We start from the raw sequence: 25,874 nt of genomic DNA on the forward strand, positions 1-25,874 counted from the left end.
TGTCACGTGGTCTGCCCGGGACTTGGGGTGGGGGCTGCAGAGACTCTGTGTTGAAGGGTTAGACGTCAGCTGTTCTGTGGCGCGTTCTGGGTGCCGTCCGATTGGGGACCACACGGACAGCGGACAGTAAAGCAGAGCCTTCAGCTTTGGTTTGCTCCTTGCGGAGATGATCACCATCGCCGGCGCTTCCTGAAAGACGGAGTTGATCATAGAGTTTCTCTGCTCAGCACCTTGTCTGTCCCTTTAGTCCATGTGGGTTAATGCCCAGGGCCTTAAACCTGACATAGGATGGTGACTTCTATTTCCTAGGTGGGTAAAATGTCCCAGGAGCCCTAAATATATTTCTTCTCACCCTTCACTGCACGTGTACGTGGGAGGGTATGGTGTGTAGGTCTAAGGAGTGAAATTACACTTTCCTAGAAGTTCTTCAAAGTCAGTGACCCAAGTCACTGAACCCAGGTCTTCTCCCTTCCAAGGGGTGACCTCTTTACCCTCAGACCTCTGCTACAGAGCCCTCCAGAACCGAGCCTGGGCCTTTCAACAGAGCTCACGCACCCACCCCCAGCTCTCCGGGAGGGACACGCCAGTCGGCAGCCTACGCCCACGCTGGTGACGCTTTTGGTACAGGTCTGTGATCCCTTTCAGGGCTAGGGGATGTTCATAGTCGAAATGTACTCATCACTCTGTACAGTGAGCTTTAAGCAATGTTACTTGAGGAGAAAAATCATTGAGGAATAAAACAAAAGAAGATGCAGAGGAATATAAAGCAAAGACAATCTTGGCTCATGAGCCCAGGTTTCAGAAATGCTTGCAGACATTTAAAATAATAATAATGAGGAGGTTTCAGGATGGTGGGTTTGGAGCTGACGACCCGGAAAGAACGCTTGAAGATGTGTTTGGTGCAAGAAAGGTGATTTTGTTAAAGCACCGGGACAGGACCCCTGGGCAGAAAGAGCTGCACCGAGGTTGTGGGGAGTGACCGGTTATATACTGTGGAGTTGCGGGAGGTAAAGTCAAGAGAACATTTATTATAGGGATTTCCATATGCTAAAGAAGACTCACAGGGTCCTGGAAGTCTAGCTGTGGTCAAGCTAAAGTTGTTTTTCCCTCTAGCAAAGCATTAAGATAGTAGTTTTTTGGGGCACCTGGGGGGCTCAGTGACTTTAGGCTATTGATAACATTGCCCTTTTTCTGTAATTGTGCTAAAATATTTGAACTGATGGAGACTCTCGTCAGTTTAACCTTTTGTTTTCTGTCCTTTCCTTTGTTCTTGGGCAGCTGGGAGTGCCTGAGGAATATCACACATATTCCACCGGGAATGAGTTGGGGGGGGTATGTGCACCCCCAGATAGCTGACTGACCCCACGTCATCTGAGTGCTGGCCTGTTGAATGTAGGTCAAATTAAGAGGTTTGTTTAAATTATTTGGAAGACTCTAGCCAAATCCAAAAGAGTTCTTTTCAAACAATAGAAAATTCACTTACTTAAGACTAAGTTGCTCCCGGTGATTAGCTTTCCGGGGAGGGGTCCCGGGCGCTGTCCCTTTCCGGCCCTTCCCGCTCAGCTCCCCTCTTCCTCCCTGTGCGGATTCCTGCCGGCCTCCAGTAACTTTGGCCTCCTTTGCTTGGGCTCTTAAAGGTCAGGGTCTCCCCTGCTTATCTGTTATTTTTACATCAGTTATGTTCCTTTGTTCTTTGTGTCTAATCTCCTCTGAGTTCACGATTCTGCAGTTAACTTCTCCCCCACCCTCTGCTCCCAGTGTAGAATCCACTACGATGATTGATATAAATGAGGGAAGGGGATATAAGTCATTGTAGAAAGTGATCTTGACAACCCCTTGCCCCTAGGAGTAACTGGTACAAAAGATGGTGATGTCTGATGCCTTGTCGGAGACCTGAGTGGCATCCTCAGAGTCTGCCTTGCACGTTGATAAAAGGATGGCTAAATGAGACCTTGCAGGGGGAGAGGGGTGGGGGTCTTTTCTGACCATTTCTACATGCATCAGGTCCTGTACATGGCTCTCGACCTCACAGCAAGCCCGAGAGACGGGCCACACCTGTGAGACGGGCACACCGCGATGACGACAGTCAGGCAACTGCACCCTACCCTTTTTGGGCGCTCAGTTTGCAATCAGAGCACAGAGCTGCCTTTGGCTTCTGCTGTGGTCCTGCCCCACTCTGTCCGCCTGCTGAAACACGTCAGGATATCTCCCCTCCCGCTTTGATAGCCACTCCCCATTCCCGGTGTGAGATGCAGCCTCCCTTCCACACTCAAGCTTCATCTTCCTCCTGAAGCTCTTCTAGTTTGATGATAAGTCTTCTACCCAGACTTATTCTCATCTTTACCAAGTGTCTTGAGCACTGATTTCACACGTACACCGTATACTGCGTACACCATATACTGCCTTATAATATCAGTTAGCTTTGTACTTGGCAAAGGGTGTTCCTGAATGGAATCTGAAGATGCCCCAGGGCAGGGAATTGTGTCTCCTACATCTCTGAATCTTTCTAAGATGCTGGAATCATTTTGTGTACGTTCTGGACATCGGCAGGTGTTTTGATTGATTTTGTCGTTCCTTCATGTGTTAGGTCTTTGTCATCATGTATCCATCCCTCTGCTGTAAGTATGAGACTGGACACGATGAATCCTCCCTTCATGGCCTCACCAACTCGCAGGGAATGAGGGCGTCTCTCACTGTCTACATCATTTAGTCTCTCGGTTCAAAGGCGAGGTTGGACAGAGAAGGATGCCAGGCTGTCTGAATCAGTTTGGATCCTGAGAGCTGGTTAGTAAGAGCTCTCCTTCTCAGAGTTCAGATGGCTGGGGACTGTGCCTGAAATTTTAACTGGATCTTACTCAGTTACGAGTTTGGGGAGCACAGGACACACCTTCTGCTGGTGCACCATCACTGTGGGGCTTAGATCAGGTGCTGGGGGTTCAGACCGAGAATACATACTCCTAGAAGCAATGATCTGTCCATTCACTCAGCGGGAAGTTGTTGAGAGGCCACTGCGGGTCAGGCACTGAGCCAGAGGCTAGGGGCACACACCTTCCCCATCTTCCCCAAGTAGCAGGCTGTGGGAATCAGTGTGATGAATACAAAGAGAAAAACATGTGCATTCAGGAAGCAGACTGTGGGCAGGTGAGGAAGTGGCCAGAGAACATTCCTGGAGGATGGGGATGTAGAGGTGGTTTTCACGTGTGTGTGTGGAGTGTGTGGTTTGCACCAGGCACCGATGGGCACACTTGATCTGTGTAAGTGAACAAGTCTCCCAAAGGCCCTTGTTTCCCTGGGGCTTATGCTTTAGAAAATCTGCCCATGTGGGGACGCCTGGGTGGCTCAGTCGGTTAAGCGTCCGACTTCAACTCAGGTCATGATCTCACAGTTTGTGGGTTNCTACCCATGCATAAGGAGGCAGTGGTGTTGGGGCTTTTTCGGGGTGGGAGGGGTCAGGTGACACCTGGGTGGTGTGGCTGGAAGGCAGGTGGAAAGGTGGATTCTGTTCCGAGAGCGCTGAAGACTGAGAAGGAAGGGCTGCACTCACGGCTTTCTTTTTTTAATTTAGTTTTTATTTTCTTAACGTTTATTTTTGAGAGAAGAGAGAGTTGGGTAGGGGGANATGGAGGGAAGGTGGCGAGGGGGTGGGTTGTTTGCCATTTTGAGGGTAGACATGATTGTGACCATCAGCGTGGGCGAGGAGTCGTCCACAGACCCGCGTCTGGGACCCCTGGTTAGAAAGAACTCCTGGGACCCAAGTGAGTTGTCTAAAGCCCCGGGCCCCTCAACAGTCCCTTGGCTACTTCCCGGGGCCCCAGACAGGTGACTCCTGCCTCCGTTCTGCTGGAGGCCACACGGGGGTCTGACGTGCTCTGCTTCTCTCGTTTCAGACTGTTCTGCCATGACCACAGCGCGCTTCCGGCCGACGTGGGACCTGGCCCTCGACCCGCTGGTGTCGTGCAAGCTCTGTCTCGGGGAGTACCCGGTGGAGCAGATGACCACCATCGCCCAGTGCCAGTGCATCTTCTGTACTCTGGTTGGTCCTTCCGAAGAAAGCAGCTATTTAGAGGAATTTCGGGAGAAGGTGTCCGCCTTGGGGTTTCGTGGCACCAGGCTAATCTGTGACCCCACATTTTTCCCGTGACCGAGTCTCTCACACAGTTGCAGAAGGAATCCTCCTTCAAATCGGTCAGGCACCGGGTAGGGGGTGGTCACAGGTGCTCAGGATCCAAATTTACCAGTTAAACAGAATTTTATATTATTGTAAATTTTTAAAAAGGTTTACTTAGTTTTTTCTTTTTTTTGAGAGAGAGAGACACAGAGTGTGAGCGGGGGAGGGTCAAAGAGAGAGGGAGAGGGAGAATTCCAACCAGGGTCCACACTGCCAGCGCAGAGGACCCACCACCCACAAGATCATGACCTGAGCGGAAATCAAGAGTCAAGACACTTAACTGACTGAGCCACACAGGCTCAGTCCCTTATTTTAAATTGAATTGAACACTTACGTGCTTGAGGTTATAAGAGTGGGTGTGCACAGTTCGAGTATTCAGCTATTCGTGTCAGCTCTCAGTCCTGTGAAGAGGATGTTGAAATCACACTTAAATGCCCATAAACTGTGTCCAGCATTATTTGGGGGCAAGATGATCTGCTCCTAGTGATTATAGGGACCTCTATGTCCATCAGGCCTACTTCAGACCCAGCATCTTACCCTTCAGAAAGGGAAAAATGAGGAAGGAGGATTTATTTTCAGATCATCTTAATTGAATTCTACTTGATTGATCTTCCCATTCAAGGAATCAAAAAAAAAAAAAAAAGAAAAATCCAGAAAAGAAAAAAGAACTGATTTCTTCCAACCATAAAAAGCCAAAAAAGTTGCTTCTGAATTTCACAGGGTTATAAACGGGCCATCTAGGTGGCCTGCCTGTGTGTTTTTCAGATGTCTAGGTTACATCTAGATGTATGCTCCTGCAGGGGATGGACTGTCCCTTCCTGGTTGGGATTCACAGGCCTCGTTTCCCTCCTGTCTCATGATGTCCCCGGGACACACGCACCTTCAATAGTACCGTCTGCATTCACAGGTGGGAGACGGAGCTCTGCAAACATTTATGTCTCTGTCTTCCGACTTCTGACTTCCGCCCTAGCCGCTGGCTCTGCGGGGCAGAAGCGCTGGGTTAACTCGGGACTGGTGACCACTGATCACTCAAGGTTCACTGGTGTACACGGCAGGGAGGCCGCCTCAGCGCTGACATGCAAGAAGTGCGTGCCATTAGAGCCTCAGGAAAGTCACTTCAACGCGGAGGACAGGCAATTGGTTTTGACGTTTCCCTGAGATGGGGAAGGGGGGGAGGGAGGAGGGCGCGGGAGGGGTGGAAAGACAGTCCCCCAGCCTCTTTCCATGGTGTGTTGGACTCGTTTTCATTTCCAGAGGAAGCGCTGGGATGAGGGAGCGAGTCTGGGTGGCTTAGAGGATCCTTGGTCTCCAGCAGGGAGTCCGGTCCCCTCCGCCCTGTGCCTCTGGGCGGCTTTGCCGTGTCTCAGTCACCCGCTCCTTCCTCGGCCTTCTACCTGCTCTCACTGCCGTTTTGGATTTCTGTTGGTAGAGAATGGTGGTAAAAACAAGTAAGCGACTCTAATTCACACCAAGTGCTTCATGCAAGCCAGGGGCTGTTGAGAGGGGAAATGGCATTGTCCCCTCAAAAACAGGGAGCCTGCAGCTCTAAGAGGCAGTGTGACAGCGGAGATGTTTTTGGTCACAACCAGGTATTAAAAATTAAAATGTTGAGGATAGTTCTGCCTGTTTCTGCAGCGTGAATAGGGGAAGCAGGTGCGTGTTGACAGGTCGAGCGTGGGGGAGGTGCCCGCGCCCCATTTCTTCCCGGTGTGGGGCCTCAGGTCACCCCAACCCACCGTCATGGCCACTGCCAGAGAGGTGTCGTGTCCTGGGGGACAGACGTGGGGACGTGGGAAAGAGTGAAGAGAGAAAATCATGCAAGACCAGAGGACACTCTCTTAATAAACTACCTCATCACTGAAGAGTTAGTTACGTCTGAGGTACGTTGATCTCAGGGGGAGGAAGGGGCTCCGGGGAATCCGCGACTCTGCAGCCCGGCGTCTCTGCCTTGAAGTGTAGGTTCTGCTTCTGACCTTGTAGGCCTCTTCGCCGCATCCTTGTACGGGGTTCCGCAGGCCTGGATGGTGGAGCCCAGCCCGCAGCAAGCCAGGGACTCCTGGTCTGTAGTGGAGTGCTCCTCCTACGACGGCCAAATGATGGCAGACTGTGCCACACGGAAAATTCCGTTCGTGTGACTGGAAAATGAACCCACTACTCTGGACCCCAAGCCTTCCGCCTCCTGTGTGGCCGTGGCCCGGCGTTGGAGGTCCGTGACCCCAGGCTGCCTCAGAGCGCCCACTTTCCAGGCAGGCGAGCACCTTGCCCTTCTCCCCTGACGTCTGCGCCGGCAATTTCTGGTCTAGTGCCCATCCAGGCGCAGCCAACAGTGTCACTGCTGTGCTTTAGAAATCAGTGGAAACCCCAGCAAAAGCCTCCCCGTCTGGCCCCATCACAGCACGACACCCCCAGTTTTGCTTGCCTGTCTGCGGCCACTCTGTCCACCCTGGTGTCCTTTGGTAGCTCGTTCTAGTGACCCCCTCTGGAGTTCAGACTCTCTCGAGTGGAAATGCCACCATGCAGTGGGGTCCCTCCCTCCTATCCACCCTCGGCGCTCCCGTCCTGACCTGCCTCCCCACTTCCTCTATTGCTACGCTCAACGGTTCCGAGCTGTTGGAAGCTTCCAGCTCCTCCTACTTTCTGGTTCCTTGCGCCCCACGGTGTTGTCAGGATGGCTGCTTACCTCCACGAGAGGAGCAGGGAGTCTGTGTCATTGTCCACATAAGGGACGCTCAACGCGGCGTTTGCTGCTGGAACGGTGGGCACGCGCGTTCTCAGTGGCTGACGTGTTTCTCTTACTGTTCTCTTTCTCACACTCACCACTACTCTTGCTCCGATTCTGCCTCTCGGTGGATTATCTCTGTCCCAGGTGCTCTGCGCGCCCTGGGCCTCTGTGGGGCGCAGACTCCCGGCCTCTGCCCGTGAGCTGGGGGCTCCGTGGTGTAGAGGACCTCGGCCTGGTCTGGGGTGTGTAGATGGGGAAAGGCAGGCGTGCAGGCTGAGGCGCCCTGAGGTCCGGGGCTGAGAATGGACCATGTGGGGCTGCCAGGGCGACGGCCACGTGGACACGGAGCCCTGCAAGGCCTTTCTGTGTCCCTGATCTGCACTGTCACAAGGCCTCCCTCGGTCCTCAGATTCCCTGTCCACGCTGCTCACGGGCGTGCCTGCCAGCGTGGTGTTTGTTGTAGGGACGCCCTAAAACCACCCAGTGGATAGAAAAGGATAGGGGGTCACATCTGTCGCGTGCTGGTGACCACCACCACACGCCCCTGTCGGGAAGCCCTGTGTAGTGGACAGAATTCTCCCATCTCACGAAGGGACACGGCAGCCCAGAAAGACGAAAAGACCTGTTCTAGAAGGTTCACTGGGCTGCCTTCACTGCAGCACACGTGCTGCGTGCGTCCAGATGGCGGGAACTCGGGCCGCGTGCGTCCAGATGGCGGAAACTCGGGCCGCGTGCGTGGACGCGCGGAGCTTGTGCTGCGTGTGTCCAGATGTGCTTGTCCACCCACAGCCCCTGAGACAACGCGGGCTCCTGGGGTCTACTTTGCTGGGGGACTTCGCGCAGGACTGCAGCTCTGGACACGGCCGGGTGCTGCCGTCTAGGTCATACACCCCTGGGTCCTGGCATCTTCCAACCCAGGACGGCACTCGGAGCCTGCTGTGTCTCTCCCTGTTTGGGGCAGTTGACTCTCCATCCCAAAGCCCACCTCCGTGTTTGCATCCAGGAGACCCCCCGGGCTGCAGCAGATGGGGTCCTGGGCAAGGCTCCCGGATGGATCTACCCACTGTCTTCCGGCTCCTTCTCTGTGAGGTGGAGCCGTCCTCAGTGGTGTGGACAGTTGAGACCGCGTGGCCTGACGAGGTGGAGCGAGCCCTCAGGCGTCCCCAGCTCTGAGCGGTTGCACCACTTGGGCCCTCTGAGTCGCATACTTGCGTCCCCTTCTCAGGCCTTTAATCCACATGCACATGACCCCAGAACTGCACTCAGAAGCACACGGGCCCCCTTTGGCAGACTCCTCCCCCCGACCCCCCCCAGCCAGGGCTCATCTGTTCTTGCATGGTTTTGGCACCAGACTTGTTCTGGGGTGAATCCGTACATGTTGAGTAGGTGACGTGCTGGCCTCTTAGTGTCCCCGTCTCTAATGTACGTGTTAACCTCTCCCACCACAGACCCCTCTGAGATGCCCTCTTTGTGAGGAAGGTGAGGTTCTGTTAAACACTCATTTTCGTTCCTCTCATAGAGCAGATAGAAAGCACTTGCTGTTTCCCTTGCAGCTTATTTACAGATGTGGTGGGAGGAGGGTGTGCTCCCTGGGGAGGACGGTTTGCCACCTGGGGAGGGGCATGTGCTCTCTGAGAGAGAGCTGTGCTCCCTGGGGAGGCGGCTGTGCTCCCTGGAGGAGGCTGTGCTCCCTGGGGAGGAGGTGCTCCCTGGAGGAGGGTGTGCTCCCTGGGGAGGAGGCTGTGCTCCCGGGAGGAGGCTGTGCTCTCTAGGGAGGAGGGTTTGCCCTCTGGGGAGGGGCATGTGCTCCCTGGGAGAAAGCTGTGCTCCCTGGGGAGGAGGCTGTATGCCCTTGGAAGGAGCGTGTGCACTGGGGGGGAGGGTGCACTCCCCGGGACCTCTCCACGCCCCCTGGCTGGCTGGGGCTCTGTACCAAGGACAAGGACGGGGGTGCAGGAGCCCCCAGTGGGTCCTGTGCAGGAGCAGAGAGTGCAGCTTCTCCTGGAGTATCTGCGCCCTGCGGAGAGCAGCCGTGCACAGGCCCCGATTCCCCGGGAAGCCCGCACGGTGTCGGAGCAGGACGGGGTCCCCTTCAGACCATCCTCACCGTCCCCTCCCGGCCACCTGCGGGCCCGCCCTGCACCCACTCTGGGTCCCGCCTCATCGGAGCCCACCAGGCACTGGGCGCAGCCCGGCTCTCGGAACGTCCTCCGTGCTCAGCCCGAGGGCGGCCCATGTGTCATGCAGGACCCAGAGATGCCGCGTTCCGATGGTCAGGTGTTCACGTCCCTAGTGGCTTCAGGCCGGGCTGTAGGATGTGCCCCGTTCCCCACCGTGAGCCGCCAGCACCGCCGCTTCCCGAGGTCGGGGCGCCACATGGCCCTGGTGGGGACGCTCGGCCCGAGCTGTTTTACCTGGTCTCCCTGGCCCGCTCGGGTCTCCCCTCCTCCCGCTGAGCCTGGGTTCAGGTGACACAGCCTTTAAAGGGCAAATCCAGTCGGGACATCAGTCCAGTGGTGGCGAGCGAGTCTCCACCATGTCCGTGAACGAGGCCCGGCTGCTCGCCGCGGCCTCTTCCCTCCCCCAGCTTTGGGGTTTGACACAAGACAGCCCCTGGCGTTTCTGCACCTCACGTGGGCCCGGCTCGGGGAAGGACACTTGCTTCTCTGCGGGACTGTGTTGAACGAGCAGCACCCCGTCCAGCGCGCGCCTCACGTCCCCCACAGCTGGCTAGTGTCTGGGCATCTGTAATCAGTCACAAGCCTCCGAAGGGGCACACGGTGCCCGTGTCCCTGCGTGTGGGCCAGCTGCGGGCTAATCCTGGAGGAGGGGCCTGCAGGGGTGAGGCAGCCACCGCAGCTTGGTCTAGAGGCCAGAACGGGTTTGGTGGCGGCAGGCTTGTCCCTGGGGCTCCGGGCGGTGAGGCTCCTTGCGCACTTCTGCTAAGTTGGTAAGCTGGGACGCGAAGCCAGGTCTGCTCTTCAAACAGTGCTCACTGGGGTCCCACCGCCGTTGCTTCCTCCTCCCTGAGCGTGATGTTCGTAAGTGGTGGGTCGCTGGGGAGCATCGGCTCCGTAGGCACCTCCGGGAAGTTTCTGGAGTTTTCTCCTGCTTTCGGGATCTTCCACAGCCAGCAGGCCCTGAAGTGAGAAAACACACAACATTCAGACTTGTAGTCAAGGCAGGGCCCTGCGTCTCTGGCCCGCTTCTGCTCGGCCTGAAACAGACTCCGCAGAAGTTTCCTTGCAAATCAGCATTGCCGTCTCCTCTTTGGAACTGGGTTTCAAACAGTTGGTCGACGAAATGGAAAAGGAAATTCCTGGAATGTTCTGGAACGTTCTGTGGCTCGACACCTCTCCTCCCTCTTTCTGCCCTTTGTGCAGCAGACACCCCATTTCTTGGGATGTCCCCGTCCCTCAGGCCAGTGTGTCACCTCTGGGAGCCTTCCTGACCCCACCCGGGTGGGTCCCTGTCCCCTCTGGGGTGTTGGGCACACAGTGCACCATCATGGCCTGCAGACACGTCTCGCCCTACCCCTACAGTGGCTCTCTGGGGTTTGGTGTCTGGACTGTCCTTGCATCCGAGCATCATGTACAGATGCTTTCCTGGGTGACCCAGACTTTGCCAGTTTACAGAACATATGATTCTCTGTCCTAACAAAAACACTGAGGAGGTAACTGAAAATTCACACTGAATGATTACACTTGAAAGAGTGCTTAATTGAGGAAGAAGGCAGAAATTAAAAACAAGAAACAAAAGCTCCCCTGTCTGGACTCAGGCACACATGAGTCCCGGCTCCCCTACTTACACAGTATGCCTTTGGGCCTGTTCTTAGCTTCCCTGAGCCTTTGTTTTCTCATCTGGGAAATGGAAGCGTGTAGGAGTGGGCTAGCAGCTAATGTGAAGACATTTGGTTGCTGGCAGCTATAATTAATATGATAGCAGGAAATCCATCGATTTCTGCTCTTGTACTGTGTGATGTACTGAATTATCTGGCCACATTTTTATGTGCGTTTTAAACTTCTTTTAGCTATTAGATTGAAAACCATGGCTTGTGAGTCATGACCCACTTTGTATCTGGAGGAAGACTGGGCTTGTTTTCAATGGATGGCTGGTCAGACACTTGGATCATCTCTCTTTATGTAGTAAACAAATTGGTACTCCCAGAGCACGGTCATTATAATCATTTAGCAAATAGCGCAGACACATCTGAGTGGCCGGGGATGTTTGCTCCCCGCTACACGCGACACACTCATCACTGCTCTATGTGAGTCTTTTTTTTTTTTTTTAATGTTTTTATTTATTTTTGAGAGAGACAGCGTGAGCAGGGGAGGGACAGAGAGAGAGGGAGACACAGAATCCGAAGCAGCTCCAGGCTCTGAGCTGTCAGCAGAGAGCCCAACGTGGGGCTCAAACCCATGAACCGTGAGATCATGACCTGAGCCAAAGCTGGACACTCAACCGCCTGAGCCCCTCAGGTGCCCCCTCTATGCGAGTCTTTTGAACATGGACTTTGGAGTCGTCGACAGGCCCCGCTGCAGGTTTCACACGAGCTCTGATGGGGAGCGTGAGCCCTCTCTGGGGTGCCCTTCCGCACCGTGCCGTGTGTTGTATCAGTTTGCAGTATTCCAGTGTTCTCCAGGGATCCCCGTTGAGACAAACGGATTACAAACAGTAAAGTAGCCCTCCTGTGGCTGAGGTTTTGATACATTTCTATGTGTGTGACTGTAGGAAACACGCACAGGTAGACAAAGCACAGGTAACCGCAGTTGCTGTTGGCTCGGCTCAGGCCGTGCACCAGGCAGCGTGCTGGGCGCCTTGACATTCTTCCTTCCTTACAACCCCCAGAGCCCAACAAGACGGGTGTCCGAGGTTATGGTCAAGGGAGCTGATCCAGGAGCCCATCCCCGGCCTCCGCCTACAACGGTTCCACCAGCCTGTCTGGCTCCAAAAGCCTGCGGCCTCTCTCCCTCCTCATGTGTCAGGAGCCATAAACAGGACATTCCACGTTCCTCCTGACTGTGAACAGACCATTGTTGCGAGGGTCGCCGCCGCGAAGCCACAGTGTTGTGCTTTCCCCAGGCAGCTGCCGCAGGGGAGTGGGGGGCCAGGCCTGCCAGAGGCTCCCTGTGGCTGCCCCCACTTCCCTGTGGTTCCCTTGTGATGCTGGTCCTGATGAGCGTGCCTCGGGGCCTCTGCCATCCTGCGCAGAGCTCGTCGTGGGCTTATCCGGGCCCGGTTCTCTGCGAGCTCTCTTCGTGGCCGTCATGCCGGTAAAATGCCCGTGGTCTGTGGGTAACAGAAGTTCAGGGCGTCTGCACTCAGCGGGAGCCCAGGCAGGACACAGGTCTGCAGGCCGCTCCCCGGGCCTGGGCTCTGGGCCCCAGCAGTGCAGGGGACATGTGAAGCCATGCGTCCTGAGTAGCGCTCTCGAAACGGGCTGTGGGAAGTGGCTCCTTCCGAGGACGACCTTGGTTGGTATTTTTGAAAGAAATTGCTACCTAGTGTCTTTAGTAGTTGAAGTCTTCTGATGTGCTGGGATGGCGGGAGTTACCCGTTTACATCGAATTATTCTTTACATAATCGGGCAGATGATACTTTCCACGCAGTCTTCTAGATTCCCCTGCATGAAGCTCTTCCACAAATCTGCCACGAAGTGGGTTAGAGCACCCCAAATTGCGGGTCGGGAAAATGAAGCTGGCAGAAGGGGAGGAAGATCTGTCCCAGCCATCAGGACAGATTGGGCATATCCGTTAGCAATGACCGTGCATCCTTCTAGGGAACTGGGGGCACGTCTGGGGGGACGGGAGGCTTAGGAAGCATAGCTCATGGGCTTTTCTTGCTGAATCACTATTACTTTTAATACTGTTACTATAACAACGGGGTTGGGGCCCTGAACCCCAAATATTGAACTGGGGCCATGCCTGCAAGTTGATCTGAGGATGCTGTTGAGATGTTTATGCTGGTTTCTCTTCCCTTAAGGGCCCCAGGTCCAGTGCTCTGAGTTCTGTGAGCTCTTCAAAGTCTGTCTCTAATTACTTTCGATAGTGTGCTTACTGAGGAAGGCCATATCTTTTTTTTCTTTTTTAAATGTTTATTTATTCACTCAGAGAGACAGGGAGAGAGAGGGAATCCCTAGCAGGCTCCACGCGGACACTGTAGACTCAGGGCTCGAGTCCGTGAATCGTGAGATCATGACCTGAGCTGAAATCGAGTCGGAGGCTGAACCGACTGAGCCGCCCAGGCGCCCCCGTATCTTTTCTTTTAATTGTGCTTCATGATGTGCTTTGCAGGGGAGTGTGGGCTTCCCAGGCTGGTAGACTGAAGCAGGGGTAAATCGGTACTGAGTACGCCCTTGTCATCCTCGCCAGAACTCGGCTGTGCCTCCTGCTTTTTCTGTTTGACTGACCTCAGACTTTACCACAGTCCACACTGTAGGTGAGGTTGGTCGTAGTGAGTAATCGCTGGATGAGTGGGGTCTCAGTGAGGGAGAATTGGCAGAGGGTCCTCACGGGGAGCACGGGGCCATTTCCGAGTTGACCCAGGCTGGGCTTGAATCCAGGCTCTGCCCCTGCTGTTGGGGTAAGCTGGCAAGGTCCTTCTTTGGTGACTCAGTGTTCACACCTGAAAGATGGGACAGTCATGCCTGTCCTGGAAGACTGTTCTAAGGAGTAGGGGCACCCGGGCGGCTCAGTCGATTAAGCGTCTGACTTCGACTCAGGTCATGATGTCACCGTCTGTGGGTTCGAGCCCCGCATCAGGCTCTATGCTAACAGCTCAGATTCTGACCTGCTTCAGACTCTGTGACTTCCCCTCTCCCCCCTTCCCCTGCTCATGCTCTCTCTCTCTCTCTCTCTCTCAAAAATAAATAAACATTAAAAACAAGAATGTTCTAAGGAGCACATATAACAACGGAGTGTAAAGGTTAGAGTGCAGTGCCTGATGTCTAATATGTATTTGAGACATAGTCCTTCCCAACCTTTGTCCGCCCGTTAGACTCACTGGCGTGGTGTTTGCTGAGGTCGGGTGCAGGGGTCCCAGCCGCAGCTCAGTTCTGCGACCAGCATGGCCCAGGGGCACCCCCTCAACACCCAAGAGAATAAGACCGCTCACCTGGCGGTTGCTATGGGCGACGCAGGGAAACACGAAATGGTAACGGAACGAGCTCGATTCATCACTTCTGCACCTGCTGCATCTTCCCGCTTCAGGAAGTAAACATGTTTACAGATACTTCTCTGTTTTGTTTTTCTTTTCCGTTCTCAGTGCCTAAAACAGTATGTCGAGCTCTTGATCAAAGAAGGACTGGAAACTGCGATTAGCTGCCCCGATGCCGCCTGCCCGAAGCAAGGTCACCTGCAGGAGGAAGAGGCACGGACCCCCCAACAAACCCGGGTCGTAACCTGCGCGACTGGGCCCTGCTTGCTTGGCTTCGCTGCTGTCGTGGGTTCGCTTCAGGCTGACCTGCTGTTGTGTTCTTGCCCTCGGCTTGTGACTCTTCTTGTTTGTATCTTTTTCCTTCTAGATCGAGTGCATGGTGGCGGCGGAAATTATGCAAAGATATAAGAAGCTACAATTTGAAAGAGGTAGGTGGCCCAGCATATTGGCCAGCTGTGATTCCTGTGGTAGAAGAAAGGTAGCGCGGAGTGCTTCTGGTGGACAGGATTGTACCTTATTTGGCTACGGCAGAAGTGAGAGAGTCGACGTATATTCGATTTCTGAAATTTGTCACTTTAAGAAAAGTGTTTTTTAATGTCCGTTTATTTTCGAGAGAGAGAGCGTGCAAGCTGGGGGAGTGTCAGGGATGCAAGGGAGAGAGAGTGAATCCCAAGCAGGCTCCTTGCTGACAGCACAGAGCCCGGCATGGGGCTTGATCTCAAAAACCGTGAGACCATGACCTGAGCCAGTGTCAAAGTCGGATGCCTGGCCGGCTGGGCCACCCAGGTGCCCCAGGAAACCTGCTGCCTTGAACCCTCTGCAGAGCTCACATTGGGAAGGACTGTTGTTGGGGCTCTGTTGGGTCACACACAAGAAGGATTCGGGAAATACAAACAGGGGTTTGGCCTTGGGGTGGTTTAAAGAGCTTTCACCCTCAGGGGGCACTATTATTCCTCAGCCGGGTTAGGACTGACAGTTTGAAGACCAAATCCTTAGACCCATGCAGAAGACCCAAAGGCATAGGAGGAAGCTCTGAGGCCAAGCACAGGTGAATTATGATGCCTGCCATACTGAGCGGGAGGTAGCCTGCCCTGGGCACTCACTGTGTACCTGGTGCTGAGTCCCTGGGCTCAGTAAGTATCCGGAAGCCCTGCCTGTTGTCGTCATGTGTTAACAGGACACCCCCAGAGGCTAACTAGCTCGCCTGATTTCCACCTCTGGTGGGTGGTGGGGCGCAGTGTGGACCAGATCCCCTCCCCAGGCCCCCGAAGTATGCTGCACAGCCCCCGTGGCGGGAGCCAGGCCCCCGGAGTGCGCTGCNGGGTCTCCAGGAGTGCAGTGTGGCTCATGCAGAGCGACGACGAGCTCATTTTCAAGGTCAGGTATCCAGGACTGGCCTTCAGCCCTGCTCCCTGAAGTGTGCCACGGTCATCAAATGATGGTTTAGAGAGCCCATCCATTCTGTTCAGCTTCATTTTCGTATGAATCCTGGACCTTGGGCTTATCTGAAAGGGAGCAGAGTAACTGATTTGTGCAGGGGATGCTCTTTAGGCAAAACTTCACTGTGAAGGCAACGCATCTGAACTCTGACCTCAGCTCAGGTTGTAGGAGTTCATCCTGCACCCGCGCTCTTCCTGACCTGGTCCTGGGCCGCGTCAGGCGCTTATGCCTGAGATGCAGCCCTGGGAACACCGGCAAGATGGGAATGGAGGGCAGACCAGAGCAAAGTATCCAGAGAGTCTCAGCTTAGCTGAATGTGGGAAGTCTTTTCTTTTCTTTTCCATGTTTGTTTTTAAGAGAGAGACAGAGACAGAGAGAGAGAGCACAAGAGTGAGGGAGTAAGTCTGAGCCGGGCAGGAGCAGAGAGAGAGTGGGGGATTCAGATGATCCGAAGCAGCTCCAGGTTCCGGGCTGTCAGCACAGAGCCTGACGCGGGGCTCGAACCCACAAACCATGAGATCGTGACCTGAGCTGAAGTCGGACACTCAACATACTGAGTCGCCCAGGCGCCCCTTCTTGCTAAAGATACTTGCATTTCTTCTAGAGGCTTACTTCTGGAAAACAGAAAAAGGCAATGTGTGGCCAACTTAAAAAAAAAAAAAAAACTTAAACAGGATTTTGATAGCATTGAAATTGTTTTCAAGAGCTTGTTTATTTAAATGCCACATATCATTTGGTTTGGGGTGGTTTGCAGCTTAAATATAATTCCATGTGATACAAGAAGCAGTATGTGGAGCTATAAAATTGATTAATTTGGATTTCTCAGCCTTCCAAGATCTTTTGAAAATATTTTCCAGAGAGAATCCTGACAGAAACTGGTAGTTATTTGGGTTACAAGAAAATTGACTTTCTCTGACCTTGAATTTAATTTTAAAATGCAGCTGGATAAATATTCCTACCTAATAATTTTGACTTTGTACTTTCAAATGCTTTGTAATTTCCAGTGCTTTGGTTTAGCCAAAGATTTAAAAAAAAAAAAAAGTTGCATAAAAATAAAGCCAACTTGACTTAGGTTTAATAGAATATCTCAAACCCATGACTTTAGAACGTTTTGCTAGAATTAAGTGAAAAGCCACAAAAACACAGAATAAACTGACTTAATACAACCAAAGATCCTTCTGAATGAAGCGTTAGGATAGCTAAAGGAGGGGCACTGGGTGGCTCAGTCCGTTAAACGTCTGATTTCAACGCAGGTCATGATCTCAGGGTTGGTGGGTTCGAGCCCCGGGTCGGGCTCCGTGGTGACATCATGGAGCCTGCTTGGGAATCCATCTCTCCCTCTCTCTGTCTCTCCCTCTTTCTCTGACCCTCTCTGCCCTTCTCTGCTTCTCATACTCACTCTCTCAAAACAAATAAATATACTTGAAAAAATTATGAAAAGAGCTAAAAGTAAAGCTGTGACGTCTAGCTAGTGCACTGAACAAGTTTTGAGATATGATCAGCAAGCAGGTGTCAGCCTGTTCTGTCCTTTCGAAATGCAGTCAGGGAGGAGAAAGCCTAGTTGCCAGGTCTTCTGACAACAGTTCGTTACTAGACAGTCCTGTGGTCGGTTTAAGGTGCAGACATTGTCTCCTTAGAGATGTCTTAGAACATCTCATCTGATACAACAGCCTTGATCTCTCTCTCTCTTTGTTCATCGAAGTGTGGCTGACACAATGTTTAGTTTGTTTCAGGTGTAACAACCCTGATTTTAACCCGATCTCCTGCACTCCTCCAGCTGGGGTATCTGGCAAGCCAGAGGCCAGGCAAAGAGGCTGTGGGGTTTTCTTTCTTTCTTTAAAAAAATTTTTAAGTTTATTTATTTATTTTGAGAAAGAGAGAGAGAGCATGAGTGGAGTAGGTGTAGAGAGAGAGAATCCCAAAGAGACTCCATGCTGTCAGCTCAGAGCCCGACGTGGGGCTCGAACTCACAAACCATGAGATCACAACCTGAGCTGACGCCGAGTTGGATGCTAAACCGACGGAGCCGCGCAGGCGCCCCTGTTTTCTTCCTGAGGCCCCCTTGCCCACTGGAAGCCTCCAGAGGCCGAGGGAGGCAGGTCCAGGGGGACTCACTCACTCACGTGCCCCGCTACGCTCTCCCCCACCCCTGCTTGAGCACAGACAGGCCGGGCCGGGCTCTTGTTTGCATGTTCCTCTGTCCCGACGCTCCCAGAGACCAGGCCCGCAGCCCCCTGGGTTCTTAGACAGCAGAGTGCAGGGCAGGGGTGTGCTGAAGGTGGGTCTTGTCCAGCGTCGCGTCGGTGCTTTAAACGAGGGTAGAGCCCAGAGAGATGAACCCATCGCTGGGCTTCCCCACGGGTAATCAGACCTGACCAGAGCCAGGGTGCCCCGCAGGACGGAGCTTAGTGCTGCGGTGTCACAGCCGCGGGCCAGCCCGGCCAGCGGTGCAGGGAGAGCCAGTGCGGGTGAGGGACGGGACGCCAGGCACGCCCCTCTGGTAGCCGGTTTCTCAGAGTAAACCGTGTTTAGAAGAGAAAAGCACTTTTTAAAAAACCTTGGGCTTTTTTATAGACAAAGCTATTAGGGGCCTGCTTCATTAATCTTTTTTAATAAGCTTTTTAATGTTTATTTATTTTTGAGAGATAAAGACAGAGTGTGAGCAGGGGAGGGGCAGAGAGAGAAGGAGACACTGAATTCGAAGCAGCCTCCGGGCTCTGAGCTGTCAGCACAGAGCCTGACTTGGGGCTCAAACTCCTGAACTACAAGATCATGACCTGAACCAAAGTCGGCCGCTCAACCGACTGACCCACCCAGGTGCCCCTAGTCCATTATTAATGTATCTTTGGAAGATGGGAGCTGAGATTAGTTTCTTCTGGTATGCCAGAAAACATGCTGATGGCCTTGTTTGAAAATGTATGCTGTACATAGAAACACGTGTATAAAATAGTAGATATAACATCTATAAGATGCAACGTGTCTAACGTACATTATTCGATATATACGTATATGTGACTGACGGGTCTAGATGCGTATACCTACGTACGTCCTGAAAAGAATAGCTCTCTGGTGTTGCCCAGTGGATTTTCTCACTGACACATTCCTGTCTTGTCCACCAGCTGGCGGAACTCAGGAGGGGGGTGAAGACAGGAATATTAATAGGAGGCCGAGCAAAAAGCCCTGGGGCCGCAGGCGCAAGGTTTGTGGTACGCTGGCCACAGGGGAAGGAGGCTTGCATTTGGCAGATTGGACAGATTATCTGCCTTTGGCTTATCTGATAGGGAATCTGTCCCCGGGGGACAGGCGAGAGCCTGTCACAGCTCTGTGAGGGCAAAAGTCACAAAATTTAAGTCATTGCCATGGAAACCGTACCTGGATCTGCTTGCCCTGCGCTCCGTGGCAGAATTGGGCCTTTGAGGATGAGGCCGGCTCGCAGCTCCATTCACTGTGCGAGGGGAGTGGAGGGGAGATGGGGTCCAGCCAGGGGGTGCGTGAGGAGAGGCAGCCGGCATGGGAACCAGCCCCTCCCGGACGCCACAGGCCGCTCACAGTAAAGGGAGGGGCAGGCGGGCACTGGGGACCAGAGGGGGCCACCGAAGGGCAGCGTGCCCTCGGCAGCTCCGCTCGACCAGCACTCACCCAGCGTCCGTCTGGAAAGAAGACAGAACAGGCTGAGGATTTCTCTCTGCGTGTCTTGTGATGGTTGTGGTGCTCAGGGCCTGCAGCCCACGTCACCCTCCTCAGGGCCTGTGCTCACAGGGGACCCCAGGACCCAGTCAGGGTGGAGCTGGGCTCCCCTAAAGCACTGGTGAGCACCGAAGGCAGAGAGCTGTGTAGGAACATGGGGATGTGAGTCAGGCCGGGCAGGAGGAGGGCCGAGGGTCACCTGCCTCGCTTGAATTCTCCCAGGGGGGACTTCCGTGGGGCCTTCCCTCCCTCCTCCTTTCTCCCTTCCCGTCAGTTCAGGTGAACTCCCCACACATGTGCTTCCTGAGATCTGACGGCCACAAACAGTCCTAAAAAAGCAAACCCTGAAACTCTCAACTAATGAGAAGAGCTAATTTTAGTCACGCGCTCACAATTGGGAACACATTACTAAAATGGAGATCGGTTAAAAAGCAGCACATTTCCCTCTGATTCCAGATTTCCTTCACATTAACAGGTTCTACTAAGCCTTCCCCCGGACCTACCAATGTGATCGTTTCCTGCCCCTGATTAACTCTCCCTTCAAAAAAACAGGTCAGGGGAGGATTTGCGTTAGAGCAGGAGTGGGCCCAGCCTTGTAAATAAAACTTTATCGGAACCCCCGTTACAGATCAGCATGGCTGCTTTTGCGCCACAGCAGCCGAGCGGAGTGCTTGGAGAGCGAGCACACGCCCCTCAAAGACTAAAATCCTCACGGTCTGCTCCTCTGCAGAAAAGGCTTGCCAGTTCCCGGAATAGAAGACTGTCTTCAGGGCTGTACCTGACGCAGCTTCTTCCTAGAGGCTGAATCTGGCTTCCCTGCTCCACTGGGGAACAAGGGCCCACCAACGTGTGTCCCCGGGGCGGCCCGTGTAGGTGAAGTCTGGGCGCATGGCCAGCCCCAGGCTGTGGGCGATCCACAGTGCACACAGGTCCCGTGTCCACGCAGGTGAACGTAACCCACGCTGGCCGTCGGTCGGTCACACGGCCCGGAGGCTTGCCAGGACCTTTCATTGTCTTCCGAGCTTTCCCGGCAGAATTCAGCCGCTTCCGGTTACTTCCGGAGAGCAACTGCTGAAAAGCCTAGAAACCAGTGGCCTACTTGTGGGTCTTTGAAAAGAGCCCGTAATCCTTTGGCCCGAGCCTGCTTTCTGGCAGAGGCCGCCTTCTGTGCGGTTTCCGGTCGGGTTCGCGCTGCCGCTGCCGGCCGCTGAGGGTTCCGTGTCACCCCGGACAGGTGCTGAATGAGGCCGATGACCCGGTGCACGAGGAAGGGCAGCTCGGGACTGGTGGTGTGGGGGCCTGCCAGCTTTGCACGAGGGCACGAGACCGTGGGAACGCCGGGGATCCCTGGTTTTCAAAACACGCCTCCTCCCTAACTTCCTTTAATGGGGCTTCTACGCCGTTTGGGCCCCACTGGGATGGGAAGCCCGGCCCTTACGCACAGTAGTTGGTTCGAGGCTCAGGCGGAGATCTGGGAAGGGCGGCGGCCGTAGGCAAAGGGGCCATTTGCGGAGAAGAAGAATTTGGCCATGTGTCTTCCCTCCTCTCCCTCTGTCCCCCTTACTGGACATTGTCCGAGTGCCTGCTGTATGCCTCGCACCGGGCGAGGATGTGAGGCTGCAAGACTGAAGAGACAGGCCTGAGTTCAGAGAACCGCGACCTGGGGACGCAGACGAGGCAGCAGAGGGCTGCCTGGGCCACGGCCTGCGGGACGCGGAGAGAATCCTGCCCGGCCCTTGGGCAAGGCTTCGGGATGTAGTGCAGGCAGGCAGGGGGATCCCGGGAACCGAGGGCTTGCCGCGTGCAGACCCAGCACCTCTAAAGGACTCTGAGTGTATTTGGGGGCGGTCAGCAGCGGGGGGTGGCCAGAGGGGAGGAGAAAACCAGACGGGCACCTGATCATGAAGGTTCTAGAATGTCAGACTGTGTGGACTGGACGTTCCCACCGGGTTACTAACACGAAGCCCGGCACTGGCGAGGCCCCTGGCCCCGAGCCACCGTGCCCTTGTGTGCGGGCCCTGACTCGGCTGTTCTGTGTCCCCGCGCCAGAGGTGCTGCTGGACCCCTGCCGGACGTGGTGCCCCGCCTCCGCCTGCCAGGCCGTGTGCCAGCTGCAGCACGCGGCGCCCCAGACGCCCCAGCTGGTGCGCTGCGCGGCCTGCGATACGGAATTCTGCTCCGCCTGCAAAGCCAGCTGGCATCCCGGCCAGGGCTGCCCGGAGAGCATGCCCATCACCTTCCTTCCCGGAGAAACCAGGTACCCACTCTCCGCACGGGTGGCCGGGAAGGCGCGGGGTGGGGCTGGGGGTGGGGGGAAGGAACCACACGTACCCTCACNATCTGGGTCCGTCTCTTCCTCTTCAGCCTTGATTAAACCTGGGTTGGTTGGTTGATTTTTTGTTTGTTTCTTTTTGGTTTATTTATTTTGAGGGAGAGAGAGAGCAAGTGGGGGCAGCGTAGAGAGAAAAGGAGAGGGAGAGGGAATCCCGAGCAGGCTCTCTGTTGTCGGCTCAGAGCGTGACGCGGGGCCCGAACTCACAAACCTTGAGATCGTGACCCGAGCTGAGATCGAGGGGCAGCTGCTTAACTGACTGAGCCCCCCCAGGCGCCCCGGTTGACTATTTTGAGAACTGATTTTGTGTCGGGGAATGTGCGAGGCAAGGACACTGTGAAGTTCGTAGGAAGCAAACTGCCCTCGGCCTCCCCAGAAAGACAGACGCGTGGCCGGTGTGTCACTGTGAGTTTTATGTCCTGTGATACCTGACATTTTCCAAGACGCCCTTGTGGGGGAGGGGACCTGAAGTGGGGGCAGGAGCGGGAGCCGGAGTAGGTGGCTTGTCATACGAGACGCATCCCCGAAACGAGGTGCCCGGGTGCCCGAGACCGAGAGCTTGGGTCTGCCTGGATGAGCAGGCCGTCGGAAGCCGTTGGGGGAGCAGGGTCCGCCCCGCTGTGCCCTGGCCGGGCCGTCTGCCGGGCCGCCAGGTGGACGCTGCAGCGTCGGTGTGGAGCCTGGAAGTTAAGTAGGATGAGTCATAAGAAATTGGTGATATTCAGCTATTTCCGTCCTACCGAATCTGTAGCACAGATGGTTCACCGAGATAGCATTGGTCTTGTGCCTGCGGAGGCCGTGTTCTTTTTTTTCTTTTTAATGTTTATTGTTATTGAGACAGAGAGAAACAGCATGAGCGGGGGAGGGGCAGAGAGAGGAGGAGACACAGAATCCGAAACAGGCTCCAGGCTCTGAGCTGTCAGCACAGAGCCCGACGCGGGGCTCGAACCCACGGACTGTGAGATCATAACTTGAGCTGAAGTCGGCCGCTCAACTGACTGAGCCACCCAGGCGTCCCCATGAATGCATACTCCTAGACGCACCGGCTTCTGGAAGGGTCGCTCAGCCCTGGGGGTGGGTGGTTCATTTTTCTCCCGGGGGTGTTGGTCTGATCCAGTGGGTTCAGATAATACGGCAATGTGTTCCCGTGATAACTTCTTGTAGCAAGCAGTTAGCCATTTATTCTCCCGGATGTTTCCATGCATAATTTTTTTAGCTTTCTTTTAAAATTTAATAGCATGGGACGGGCATTCGTTCAGAGTCACAGCAACATATATGTCATCTCTTTACTAGCAGCATAGAATTGCTGCTGTCACGGATCAGTCACTTGACCCACGCTTGACACTGCAGCGTGCTCCTGTCATGCGTGACCGCCTGGCTCACACGGGCAGGGCCGCGGCCGGGAGCGGCTGTCACACGGCTAGTCTGTGGAGAGCCAGCCCGTGACCCCAGCCTGCAGCCCCTCCGGCTGACCACGTGGCTTCCCAGCCCCTCCAGCTAACTAGACTTCCCCGGAAAGCAATTCTGTAAAGACAGGCCCTGTAGATCTAATCAAATGGCGAGCATGTCTTTGTACCTACTTTTTCTGATAATAGCAAAATGCGGAAAAATTGCCATTGGTCCTTTGGAAATTATACACATACATGAATAAGGACAGTACAATTTAACAATCCCATTACGTGCACACTGCCATTGTAAGCCTTTGCCGTAATTTCTTCTTCTTTTTTTTTTTTTGTAATTTTACTTATTTACTTTTAATATTTTATTTGAGAGACAGTGAGTGGCAGAGATAGAGAAATATTTTTTTTAAGTTTTTAATGTTTGTTTATTTTTGAGAGAGACGGAGTGCAAACGGGAGGGGTAGAGAGAGAGGGAGACACAGAATCTGAAGCAGGCTCAGGCTCTGAGCTGTCAGCACAGAGCCTGACGCGGGGCTTGAACCCATGAATGATGAGATCATGGCCTGAGCTGAAGCTGGCTGCTTAACTGACTGAGCCACCCAGGTGCCATGAGAGAATTTTTTTTTTTTTTTTTTTTTTTGAGAGAGAGAAAGAGAGAGCGAGCAAGTGAGCAAGGGGCAGAGATTGAATATCCCAAGAGGGCAGAGGGAGAGAGGGGGTAGCGGAAGAGAGAGAGAGAGAGAGAGAGAGAAGCAGAGCTCACCCAAAGCAGCGCTCGTTTCTACCTGAAGCAGAGCTCGAGCTCACCCCATGTGAGACTCGAACTCATGAACTGTGAGATCATGGCCTGAGCTGAAGTCAGATGCTTAAGGACTGAGCCACCCGGGCTCCCTGCCATAACTTCTTTGGTTTGTCTACACATATCTAAGTGTAAATACACACTGACATTGCTTTTTTCTCCTCCCGAATCCAACTGGCTGATCCAGTTTCTTTTGGTGATTGTTATGTGGAGGGGGAGTTTCATCAGATTCACTCTGTAACGTCTGTAAGAAGTGGCCTGGGCCGCTGTGGATGAACTAGCGCTCTCCCCACCCCGCCTCGGCCCTGCGAGCCCATCGCTGACGGACTCTCTCCCTCCCGCAGCTCTGCTTTCAGACTGGAGGAGGACGACGCGCCCATCAAGCGGTGCCCCAAGTGCAAGGTGTACATTGAGCGCGACGAAGGGTGCGCACAGATGATGTGTAAGAACTGCAAGCACGCCTTCTGCTGGTACTGCCTCGAGTCTCTGGACGTGAGTACTGCCTCCGGGCGCGGAACCCACCGGCCCTTCCCCGAGGAGCTTGGAGAAGGGGCCCGGGGAAACAGAAACTACATTATCAGATGTTTTCTGTGCTTCTGAAAGTATGAACTCCCCCAACGCAGTGGTGCCAGAGGTGGTAATTCGTGCAGGTGTTCTGGAAGCAAAAGGGCAGCTCGTCAGGTGGGCGGGGTCGTAGGGTCTTCGGTTTGGTCCGTGGGGACCATCTGGGCTTGGTCCCCTGGAACAGAACACCAGAGCCTGGGCGCCAAAACAACAGGCATTGATCTGGAGTCCGGTAGCCCAAGGTTAAGGTGCCAGTAGATTCGGTTCCTGACCCTTGACCTCAGTGCCCAGAGAGGCAAGAGAGTTCTTTTCCTGGTTTACAGACAGCTGCCTTCTCTCTGTGTCCTCACATGGCAGAGAGAGAGATTGGTGTCTCCTCACTGAATAAGGGCACTGATCCCATCATGGGGCACCCACCCATCTCGTGACCTCATCTGAACCTAATCACCTCCCAAAGACGCCACCTTCAGATACCGTCATATGGGGATTCGGGCTTCAGTGTACGAATTTGGGGGTGGTGGGGGGAGGATGCAACCATGTAGGCCACAGCAGGACCATTAGTGGAATAGGAAGGGTAAACAGAGGCAGGGCACTGGGGAACATGTTGACAGTGGCATAGTTCAGTGACCTGTCACCCGCCGGGCAGAAAAGCATATACTCTGTGCCAACTGGCAAGATGGAAGTTTCCAGCCTCATATGGCCACCTTCTCCCAGGCATGCCCCGTGCTGAATGCATCCCAAGCACTCTGTACTTCAGTATCTTTGCACGTGCTAAGTCCCCACTGGGAGCACACAACCCCTCCCCTCTCTGAGCACCTGGTTTTCTTTGGAGCTTCAAGGCCAGATGCGAAGGATACTAATTTCAGTTCCATGTTCTCCTTCACCCATATTAGTAGAATGGGCATCTTGCCAAAATGATGACATTCTGACTCTAGTTTTACAAGAGTTTATTTGTACATAAGTTTTTTGTACAAAGGTTTGTTGTATAAGAGTTTATTGTACATAGGTTTTTTTGTTTTTCTTTAATTTTATTTATTTATTTATTTATTTATTTATTTATTTATTTATTTAGAGCACACATGCGCAGAGGGACGGGGAGACAGAGAGAATCCTAAGCAGACTCGACACTGTCAGTGCAGAGCCTGACTCAGGGTGCGAACTCAGGAACCACAAGATCATGACCTGAGCCAAAACCAAGAGTCAGCTGCTCAACTCACTGAGCCACCCAGTGCCCCAGACATAGATTTTGAAAACTATAATTAAGTAGCAGAAATGATCGTCTGTTAAAATCACTGTGGTTAGTGACAGCCCAAGCAAATCAAGTCCCGTGTCCTGTTTGTATATGTCCGTCCTGTACAGCAAGGATGACTGTGTCAGCTCTTCAAAAGTAGTGTGAAGCCATTAAGACCTACCTAAAAGAAAGGAGGGGTTGTTACGGATCCCTGCGTTCCCTTGCGAGGGGTTCGTTTGTCCACAGCCTGCCCATGTGTCCCTCACTCTGTGATATCAAAGTGCTGGTCTAGGTGAATGCCCCTCTCAGGCTACATCAGAGCCATCAGCTCAGCTCTGGAGGTCTGCAGAGGTGAAGGAGAAAGGGTCCATAACAG

At 53.9% G+C, this 25,874-nt stretch overlaps 1 protein-coding gene across 5 annotated transcripts in view; it reads left to right on the top strand.

Annotated features, from left to right (window-relative positions):
• RNF144A (ring finger protein 144A) overlaps nt 1–25,874 on the top strand; it is a 114,986-nt gene that overhangs the window by 70,924 nt on the left and 18,188 nt on the right. For 3 of the 5 annotated variants that reach the window (XM_077751017.1, XM_077751016.1, XM_077751015.1), the window contains exons 2-6: nt 3,888–4,033; nt 14,154–14,282; nt 14,413–14,473; nt 21,222–21,429; nt 24,048–24,195. In XM_077751017.1, coding sequence (XP_077607143.1) covers nt 3,899–4,033; nt 14,154–14,282; nt 14,413–14,473; nt 21,222–21,429; nt 24,048–24,195 — 681 coding nt within the window. In that variant the 5' untranslated portion in view covers nt 3,888–3,898. Of the gene's footprint in view, nt 1–1,362; nt 1,393–3,887; nt 4,034–14,153; nt 14,283–14,412; nt 14,474–21,221; nt 21,430–24,047; nt 24,196–25,874 lie in introns of those variants that run through there. The other 2 variants (XM_077751018.1, XM_077751019.1) reach the window with 2 other exon arrangements.

Source organism: Crocuta crocuta, unplaced genomic scaffold, assembly GCF_008692635.1.
Source record: "Crocuta crocuta isolate KB4526 unplaced genomic scaffold, BGI_CrCroc_1.0 scaffold129, whole genome shotgun sequence".
NCBI lineage: Eukaryota > Metazoa > Chordata > Mammalia > Carnivora > Hyaenidae > Crocuta > Crocuta crocuta.